The sequence below is a fragment of the Macadamia integrifolia genome, chromosome 5 (genome assembly GCF_013358625.1).
Source record: "Macadamia integrifolia cultivar HAES 741 chromosome 5, SCU_Mint_v3, whole genome shotgun sequence".
Classification (NCBI taxonomy): Eukaryota; Viridiplantae; Streptophyta; class Magnoliopsida; order Proteales; family Proteaceae; genus Macadamia; species Macadamia integrifolia.
In genome coordinates, this window is record NC_056561.1 from 18,510,439 (window position 1) to 18,520,922 (window position 10,484).

General features: G+C 36.6%; 1 protein-coding gene across 1 annotated transcript; it reads left to right on the plus strand.

Moving 5' to 3' along the window:
- The first annotated feature begins 1,154 nt into the window (after positions 1-1,154).
- LOC122080097 (phosphate transporter PHO1 homolog 1) lies at positions 1,155-7,230 on the plus strand. The gene is made up of 14 exons (XM_042646976.1): positions 1,155-1,503; positions 1,611-1,914; positions 2,065-2,470; positions 2,570-2,618; positions 2,706-2,777; positions 3,165-3,294; positions 4,062-4,182; positions 4,281-4,530; positions 5,002-5,106; positions 5,336-5,380; positions 5,496-5,648; positions 5,857-6,135; positions 6,600-6,736; positions 6,862-7,230. The coding sequence occupies exons 1-14, from the start codon at positions 1,282-1,284 to the stop codon at positions 6,950-6,952; spliced, it is 2,364 nt and encodes a 787-aa protein (XP_042502910.1). The 5' UTR covers positions 1,155-1,281; the 3' UTR covers positions 6,953-7,230.
- Positions 7,231-10,484: the final 3,254 nt, after the last annotated feature.

Here is a 10,484-nt window from a genome sequence, read left to right on the forward strand (position 1 = left end):
CAAGGGGAAAGAAGAAGGAAGAGAGGAATGGATATTAATTAATATAGCTCATACTAATACATCCGTGGAAGGAAACCTTTTAAGTCCTCCACCCCACCTCTCCCCTCTCTTCTCATACAATAAGCCATTAAGCTCTTAAGGTTAATTAAGAAGCCAACTAAGTGGTGAAACAAAAATAATTGTTGCCTTGTGTTTTCTTCAAACTAGAAAGGAATTTGATCTAATAAGTAACAATAGGGAACCTTCTGTGTAGGGGTGTCAATGAGTTGGTTTGGCCCGGTTTTGTTCTGAGTTGAATCGGTTTCAGTATGAGAATGGTGAAATCAAAATCAAACCAATAAGGAAATTTTGGTTTTCATTTGGTGTCAGTTTCGGTGTAGTTTGGTTTTGGTTTTGTTTCAGTTTCTTGTATCAGTTTGCAATCGTGTTGATTTCGGTTTTATTACCGGTTTGGGTCTTATTTTCCAGACAAAACTATGCAAATTTTGATTTTTTATTTTTTTTAATGCATTTTGGGCTGTTTTTGATTTCTTTTCGGTTTGATCTAATTTTGGGTCTAATCAGTTTTCGATGCAGTTTGGTTTGTTAAGGGATTATAATATGCCAAATCGAAACTGGCCAAATAAGTCTTCGGTTCTGTTTGATCCAGGTTCAATGAGCTCATTTCAAAGCAATTTTACCAGTTCGGTTTAGGTATTGTCACCCGTATTTTTTTGTATTCACTAGCCAAACAACATGAACTCTTTATTCACCCAAAAATAAATCAACATGACTGGTGGCTAACCCACATCCAAATGACAAGAATACCTCTGCACAACAAGGAGTTCTTAGTAGCAGCTGACAAATATAACTGTAATATACCTGCACAGTTCTTAAAAAAAGACAAAAAATGCAGGGAATCCCCATATATATATTAAAAAAAAAAAAAAAAAAAAAAAAATTTGTGGGCCCACATGAATAGCACATTTTTTGTCGATGACACATGTTCGCCGGCGGCAGCTGAGGTGCCTTTTACCGGCGAACCTTACAACCGTACCATCCAAGTGGGTGGGAGTATAATATAAGAGCAAAGGATATTTTTCAGTATGTGCTGTCGAGCATCAGTATGAGGTACATCAATCACTTTCCTTTTCATCAACCATAAATAATCTCATCATGCCCTTCATTTGAAACACCTCTCCACATATCACAACTACACTGCACCACTCTCATCTACAAAACCTCTCTGCAAATCTTTCTCTCTTTCAAAGTTTTAACCAAAAAAAAATTAATCAAGCAAAGATGAAGTTCTCTAAGCAGTTTGAAGGTCAGCTTGTTCCTGAATGGAAAGAGGCCTTTGTTGATTATTGGCAACTCAAAAGAGATCTCAAGAAAATCCATCTCATTACCAATGACAACAACAACAACAACCCATCAACCAAACCAAAAAAGAGCTCCTTATTTCAAACACTTTGCAAGTTCTCCTTCTGTAGCCATCAACATAGAGACCATGGAGTAATTCAAGTACTTACTTACTTACTGTCCCTCTTTCTCTCTTTCTCTTTCTGTTTATATTGAATGTAGTCTGTATTTTTGGAGTTTAATGTGATTTTATGATATCTGCTTATTAGGTTCATAAGAAACTGGCTTCTTCAGCTAGTAAAGGTGACATGTATGAAACTGAATTATTGGAGCAATTTGCCACCGATACCGATGCTGCGAAAGAATTCTTTGCACAATTGGACCTTCAGCTTAACAAAGTGAATCAGTTTTACAAGAAAAAAGAGAATGAGTTCATAGAAAGAGGGGAGTCATTGAAGAAGCAAATGGACATTCTCATTGAGCTCAAAACTGCACTCAAACAACAGAAAGTGAAAGGCAGTTCTTCTCAAGACTCAAAGGAGGATCCCTCCATCTCTTGCACAATCTCTTGTGGTACATTTTTTACACTTTACCTGGTCATATAAAAGTAGTGCTTAAGATTTCATTATGTGTTTTGTTCACACGTGTGCATTTACGCGTTTTTTATATATGACTTCTACATTAGTATAGTTGCCTTAATTTGCTTTACCTTGGCTGATGAAGATGAGGAGTGTGTTAAGGACACAACAGAACAAGAACAGCTTCAAGACAGCTCCATAGCAGAGTTTGAGAGGAATGACTCACAATTATCAGACTCTTCAAGATCAGAAGAGATAGGGAAGCCCAACAAGATGAGAAAAGAGGATGCAAGGATGAGGTCCCTATCAGGCAGAGTTGTCAATTGTCAAGGAAAGAATGTGAGAATTAACATCCCCTTAACCACACCTTCTCGTACCCTATCGGCAATCACTTACTTGGTTTGGGAAGATTTGGTTAACCAGTCCAAGAAATGTAGCCCAGAAGGAAATAATCTCCATATCAACAAATCAAAGTTGCATAAAGCAGAGAAGATGATCAGGGGAGCTTTCATTGAGCTCTATAAAGGGTTGGGTTACCTCAAAACTTACAGGTATACATGATGTACTAACTTTTGGTTTTCAACTTTGGTTATGGCCATTAAGAAATAAAGGACTAATTGTGGATATGATTGTGGTGTATGATGCTGCAGGCACTTGAACATGCTTGCTTTTGTCAAGATATTGAAGAAATTTGACAAAGTATGGCAGAGTCAATTTTCTCATCAGTTACAATCATTTTGTTTTATAAAGTGTGAAAAGTAATATCTCTACTACTGTTACTTTCAGGTTACTGGGAAAGAAGTACTACCAATTTATCTCAAAGTGGTTGAAAGCTCCTATTTCAACAGCTCAGACATGGTAATAAACTTGATCAAAACTACTTTTTTTGTGAAATTTTTTTCTTCTCCATTAGCATTCATAAACAACTAATGATCAAAAGGGGTCATATGGGCAAGAACACCTGAATGTAAACTTCATGATTGGAGAGTGTGTTTTGATGGACAAAGAATATCAACTCATACGATCTTTAATGTAATGGGAGACTATGATGGGACATGTTGCACCCCGCGTTCCGACACCGTCCAATCCATTAATTGGATGGTCATAGATTTATAGATATCTAATTTGGATATGCTTGTCTCACACAATATATACTTTTGAGCAAAAAAAAAAAAAAAAAGGGTAAATTATAATTAGAATTAACCATTAATCAGAACTTTCTAATTAGACTAACTGATGACACAGGTGGTCAAGTTAGCAGATGAGGTTGAGGAGCTGTTTGTTAAACATTTTGCTGAAGATGATAAAAGGAAAGCCATGAAGTACCTAAAACCGCATCAACGAAAAGAATCTCATGCTGTGACCTTCTTCATTGGTGATTATCTTTTATCCTAATAACTTTGCTAATAAGAATATAAGAGTGCTTCAAAGGAAGCCTCATGTTTTCATTCTTAAGTTTTTTCATAAAGTTGTACTATTAATATATAAAGCATATATATATGATATTACTTGGAATATCAAGAAGTTAGAATTTATAAGGTCCTTTTTGTTCTGTATTCCTTTTAGTGGAGACCTAAGGTTAACTTTTGCTGCAACAAAGGTACAGGCAATATGCTTATAGGTGCCCACAATGCCTTGCTTAAAGAGGCCAATAGGTGTGCCACAATGCTGTTGCTTAAAATTGCTTTAGATCCACATTTTTTGGTGGGTTATAAAGCTGTGGGGACCATATCAGTCTATTTCCATCTGAGGTTCAAAAACCTCTAGATGGGTTCAACTTCAAACCCCAGAAACAATTTGTTGGGCTTCGGTCAATTTGTGGTACAAACTAATGCTAACTGTGACACCCAAGAATATGGCAAGTGTGTTGGGGCCTCCTGAGAGATCGGTGAGGGTATGCAAAACTTTAGCCCCACATCTCCTAGGGGGAAGTTGCTGGGCTAGTTGGTAAACTTTAGCCTCCTTAACATGTTATAACGTGTTTTAAAGCCTTGAGGCACATGGGTCAAAGTGAACAATATTGTGCCAAGGTTAATGGGGTCTGAGCGTCATACTAACTAGATATAAATCTATTAATTTTCTCAAGCTTCTGAAATTAAATGTTAATATGAACACCTAATTGACCATTTTATACCTTATCAGGGCTCTTCACTGGATGTTTAATGGTTCTATTCGCGGGTTATGTCATCATGGCACATATTACAGGGATGTACAAGCAGCAGTCAAATACAGTGTACATGGAAACTGTTTACCCTGTGCTTAGGTGAGTAACCTGAAAGCATTTTCTTGTTCCTCTTTGTCCTATGGGTGTTGTCACTGTTGTTATATACCAATTAATGTTTCTTCATTCCTTGTTTGCAGTATGTTCAGCCTAATGTTTCTACACTTCTTTCTTTATGGTTGCAACATTTTCATGTGGAGAAAAGCTCGTATAAACCATAGTTTCATCTTTGAACTGGCTCCCACAAAAGAACTCAAGTATAGGGAAGTGTTCTTGATTTGTACCACATCAATGACTGCAGTAGTGGGAGTACTGTTTGTTCATTTGTCCCTTGTTGCAAAAGGGCATTCCTCGACTCTAGTTCAAGCAATCCCTGGTCTTCTATTGCTGGTAATTCTTTGGTTTTTTAGAATCTTATTAACAGATGATGACCTGTGATGAAACTTTCTTCATGCTTCTAATTTTAGTTCTTCTAATTTTTCATTTTTGTTATTGTAAAGTGGGTATGCATTGAATCATAAGTCTCAGTCTTTGAAAACCTAGTCTGAATTTCAAAAGGCATTGTAGGGAAATCAATATTGACTTCAAAGAAAATCCACAAATAGGATAGTTCTGATCATCCACCCTATCAGTGGGAGGCATGGAACAAATAATAACCTTCCAAAAGGGTTGGTTTATTGAGTGTATGGTCCATACTGATTTTCTCTGTTCAAAAAAAGTTGCTATAGATAGGAAAAACCTACAGAGTATACAGCTTCTTGCTTTCATCAGCCAAAATAAAGATCACAACCTTCTATTGCTTACATTTTCTATGTACATAAAATTTAAAAATATTGAATTTCAATTTTCTTCTGTGTACAGATCTTCTTACTGTTGCTGGTATGCCCTTTCAACATATTCTACCGCTCAAGTCGCTGCCGATTCATCAGAGTGATAAGGAACATCATTTTGTCACCTCTTTACAAGGTAAGGTCTGAAGGCCAGGAATGTAAAAATAAGATTAGTTGCATATAGTTCATTGAAAGACACCAGGATTTTTGTGTTTACACCTTTCATTATGGTGAAAGTGAACTATTAATGTATTATCAAGTCCTAATACTTCAAATGACCATCATCATCAACAATATTGAGAATTTGAGCCGAATTTATATTTCCATGTTACTTAACCAATTGATTCATTTGGTTTCCCCCACAGGTTGTCATGCTGGACTTCTTCATGGCAGATCAACTCTGTAGTCAGGTAGGATTCAACATATTTAAGGTCCATCAGCATCTTTTTTCTAAAATGGTCATTCAGTGCAACTAATCAGATGATTTTTTCACTTATACTGACGATCAGATATATGGTTTCATAGGTGCCGATGCTTAGGAGCCTAGAGTATGTGACATGTTACTACGTAACTGGAAGCTATAAAACTCAAGATTATGGGTTTTGCAACAGGAACAAGCATTACAGGGATCTGGCTTATGCTATTTCATTTCTGCCTTACTACTGGAGAGCAATGCAGGTATTGTAGTAACATCTCTGCTTAAATTATCGCCAATGCAAAATTTAGTTTAGCATACAAGAAAAGTCCATCATTGCATATACTTCCAGGATGGGGCTGCTTCTGATGTTATAATTGTTCATGTTCCTTCAATGATTGAAACTCATAGGCAGACAGGTTTTAAAAGCCAACTTTTTTAGTAAAAAATTGCTTTTGATTGGGAATGCAGTGTGCTAGAAGATGGTTTGATGAAGGACAGAGCAGCCACCTTGTGAACTTGGGAAAATATGTTTCAGCCATGTTGGCTGCAGGGGCCAAAGTGGCTTATGAGGAAGAGAAAAACATTGGATGGCTATGTCTAGTTGTTGTGATGTCAAGTGCTGCAACAGTGTATCAATTGTATTGGGACTTTGTAAAGGATTGGGGTTTGCTTCAGTTTCACTCCAACAACCCTTGGCTAAGGAATGAACTAATGCTTCGAAGAAAGTTCATATACTACTTCTCCATGGTATATTTCTCTCTATTTACAAAATTTCACTTCCTCTATCACCTTAATTATTTTAACTAAGAACATGGTTCCCTCGAGCCTATTGCATTCGACCAATTCTAATTCTAGGCACAACTGGAACCCAGCCCATTCATGTTAATTAGCAGGCGACATCTCGGATCAATAATAAACAAAATGGACAAAAGAGAAGAACCAAGTTATGGAATGATCCTGTCTGAAAGACCAAGTAGCCTCCTCAGGATGATCAATAAGAATTTAATCAAGAGTAGAAATTTTTCGAAATTTACAAAGAGTGCTATTTTTCTCAGGATGATCAATGGGTCATGGATCAATAACAGGACATAAGAATGTATGAGAATTGCCAACAGTATTATATAATAAGTATTTCCACAATTAAAAGGTGTTTTAAGTTTCTTAATTTTAATTTACAGGAAATTAAACAGCTACAGTTTTATGTCTTGCAGGGTCTTAACTTTGTGCTTAGGCTTGCTTGGTTACAAACTGTTGTCCATTCCAACTTTTGGGGTTTGGACTACAGAGTAACTGGTCTTTTTTTAGCAGCCCTCGAAGTGATCCGGCGAGGGCAATGGAATTTCTACAGGTATATAGACATTTTTATTGTTAAAACTTAAAAAAAATAATAATAATAATAAATAAGTTTGAATATTTAGTACTCTTCCTGTCCTACTTGGCCTCATGAACTAAATTTGAATTGGTTCAAACAAGGTTGGAGAATGAGCATTTGAATAATGCTGGCAAGTTCAGAGCTGTGAAGACAGTACCACTTCCTTTTGATGAAGTAGATGAAGAAGATTAGAAAGATTCAGCAATGGTGATGATGGGTAGTTTTATTTTTCGGCACTAAACAGGCCACCATGGGTGGATGGATATTGGTTACAAAAAGCCATAATCTCAAAGGAGAGAATGAAGACCACTGGGGTCACTATACAAGTTGCTGTAACAAAATCCCAACTTGTACACAATAGATGTTGTTAACAGCATCTTTGGAAGAAAAAAAAAATGATTCATATTGTATACAAACAGAATTTCCCTCAACAAAATTTATGAGAAAGGGATAAAGCATTTCTGCGTTAATATTGGAAGAAAAACAAAGCTACTCAAACGCCACCCCCCTCCCCCAACCCCCCTAAAAAAACAAATAAAGTCCAAATCTACAACCCAATTGGAATTCTTGTTAGGGTTAGGGTTGGGGTTGGGGTTTTAGGGCTTGGTTGGATTCGGGGTTGAACCGGAATACATGGAAAGTTTTTCGAGTCATGTTCGAGTTGACCTGCTATGACCGATATCAACCTCAAATGAACTGAGACTATATTTAAAGGAAAAGGCTGGGCATGCCGCCTAGAAGATGCCTACCCTGTGTCATCCTCTTTCCTTCCCTTTTGGAAAAGACCCTCTTGCTCTCCTATGTTTAGGCATGTGATTGGTGCATGTTTCTAGTTTACCGAAAGCTGACGACATGCCTAACTCTCTCCTTGTAATTAATTTTATGTTTTAGGGATTGACATGTCCAACTCTACAAGTAATGACGTGAGAGTTGATCAATTACTAGTTTACATTACTATAGAGATTTTGTGTGATTTTGTTGAGCCGTTCTCCTTCAATTTGGCAAAAGAAGTTGTGCTAGATCGGGTTATTTTTGGGTTCAACCGTGTTGTTTTATCATATCAGATGTGTTTTAGTGTCAATCCTAATTGAATTTTCAATTGTGCTTGGTTAGGGTGTTTTGACTTTTGACCTAAACATAGATTTAGCATGACATGAACAAGATCTAATCTGACCCGTTGCCAACCCCTAAATACGGCTAAATATATTTTCCTATATGTCCATGTATTGCATATAGAGGAGTGCTAGGTAGACACACCTTTCAAGAGCATCCCCTAACGCTTAAGGAATCATGTTATTGTCAATGGGTTCCACGATGGGCTATCTTTTATCAACCATGAAGAAGAAGGAGAATTTCAACTCATCTCAAATCTTTAAAAGAAAAGAGGTAAGGTAAAGGTCAGGGGTTGTCACATATATTGGGGTCTAGGATTCATCAATTTAACTCCGTGTATGACTCTAATCGAATTTAGTCAAATCTTTGATTGGGAATGTGTCAGGGTGCGAGGCTGGGAAAGTTGTTGGGAATCCCAATTGATATGGATTAAAGTCGGTTTTCTTAGATGATCAATATTGATTTGCAATCCATTCGTGGGTTGTCCAGATGGTTAGGGTGAATTGAAAATTGTGTGGATGGGCGCACGGTCCCAAGTTCATGCATATTAATCCTATCTCAACTTAGGCCCAATCTAACTCTCACCCAGGGTCAATGTTTTTCAACGCTAACCCACCCTCATGATTTGAAATTTTAACCCAAGCCCTATGTTTGGGCTTCCACTTTGCTTGACTCATGGGGGTTCTCTCAATTAATTAAAAAGGTAGGGAGGGATCTTTGTTGGAGAATCGGGATAATTCCCAAATCCGCTCTAATATGTTAATTCTTTATTTTATCCTTCCTAGTTTTCCTACACGTCCATCTTAATATTCTCATTTTTGCTACACAGTTTATCAATATGCCACTTCCTAACTACCCAATATTTCATGTCGTACATCATAGCTGGTTGCATGACTGTCTTATAGAATCTTCCTTTAAGTTTTCAGTCGCACAAAACTCTCAACTCACCCCTCCACTTCATCCATCCCACTTTAATTCCATGTGACACATTGTTATAAAAGGAGTACCCGTACATGACCACTGTATAGATGAAGTATTCATGTAATGCAGAAGACAAACTATTGGAGTAGACCGTCATTGAAGTTGAAGCAAACGAACCAAGATAGGTTGAGTCGTATTAGAAGATGATACTTTCCTTAAGGTCTGAAATGCCCCCTATAGTAGTACAATTAAGAATTCCTGCATTTTAGATCTCTGTCTGATTGTACATAGACTCTGATCATTTAGGAGAGAAAGGTTACACTCACTAAGCACAGTTTTTAAACATTGTTTTATGCAACGGTCAAAAAAAAGGAGGAGGAGAGGGAGAGAGGAAATTGCCAAAAAAACATATTCTGTATGTATATTCTTCAAAAACAAAATACAGAGTATATAGATGTTCATATGGGTGCTGCCTATATACTGTACAAAGGCACCTATCCACGTATAGACACCTCTCTGTACGCATGGATGGGTATCTACATGACTATGTACCTATACACATTTGAATTTAAAAATACTCTCCTTAAGGTCTGAAATGCCCCCCCTATAGTAGTAAAATTGAGGATTCCTGCATTTTACCTCCAAACCAAAACAACCTCGGATCTCTGTCTAATTGTACATAGACTCTGATCCTTTAGGAGAGAAAGATTACACTCACTAAGCACAGTTTTTAAACATTGTTTTATGCAACGATCAAAAAAGAAGAGGAGGAGAGGAAGAGAGGAAATTGCCAAAAAAACATATTATGTATGTATATTCTCCAAAAACAAAATACAGAGTATATAGATGTTCATATGGGTGCTGCCTATATACTGTACAAAGGCATCTATCCACGTATAGACACCTCTCTGTACATATGGGTGTGTATCTATGTGACTACGTACCTATACGTATTTGAATTTAAAAATTCAAAATTGGTGTAAAAAAATAAAAATTCTTTGACCCACACCCGACCCTGACCTCAGCCACGACTCAAGATTCAAAAGCACCCCAAGAACCCCCACACACATGAGAAGTGAAAAAGTTTCCCTCCAAAAGGTTTGCATCTTTAAGTAAAAAGTCTATACATACACCTACATTTCCACTCCTTTTTTTCCAATATGGGACTAAACAACTTGTCCTATTAAAGGACAAGTCTTTGGCTTTTGCTTTTGTGTTTTTAATTTTTCGTTCAAAACTTCCCTCCAACACTTTTGAACTCAAAACCCAAAAGTAAAAGTAAAACAAGGGGAAATATCATAATTTTGAAACTTTATTTTATAATGTCATAATTTTGAAACTTTATTTTATAATATAAATTAAGGGAATACTTATATTAATACAACACAAATCATCCTTTATATCACCTTCTTTATGAATGATAGATCCCAAATATCTAAAATGGTCATTTTGCGTTATCTCTCTTCTTTCAATAGCCATTGTGTGATCTATCGCCCATCGTAGTGTGACTAAAGTTACATATCACACTCTGTTTTTGTTCTACTTATCTTAAAGGCTCTTGGTTCCAAAGTTGATCTCCAACGATGGCATGATTTATGGTTAATAAATTAAATTAAGAACAAAAAATACTCATTAGAAATGGAATAATCTAAATCCCTATCTTTTCTCACCCCTATTTTTGCTTAAGCAA

Excerpts from the sequence above, each read along its gene's own strand:
- LOC122080097 (XM_042646976.1), top strand. The coding sequence starts at position 1,282 with ATGAAGTTCTCTAAGCAGTTTGAAGGTCAGCTTGTTCCTGAATGGAAA. Across the intron at positions 2,619-2,705 it reads TATTGAAGAAATTTGACAAA|GTTACTGGGAAAGAAGTACT; the intron begins GTATGGCAGAGT and ends TGTTACTTTCAG. Across the intron at positions 6,136-6,599 it reads TCATATACTACTTCTCCATG|GGTCTTAACTTTGTGCTTAG; the intron begins GTATATTTCTCT and ends TATGTCTTGCAG.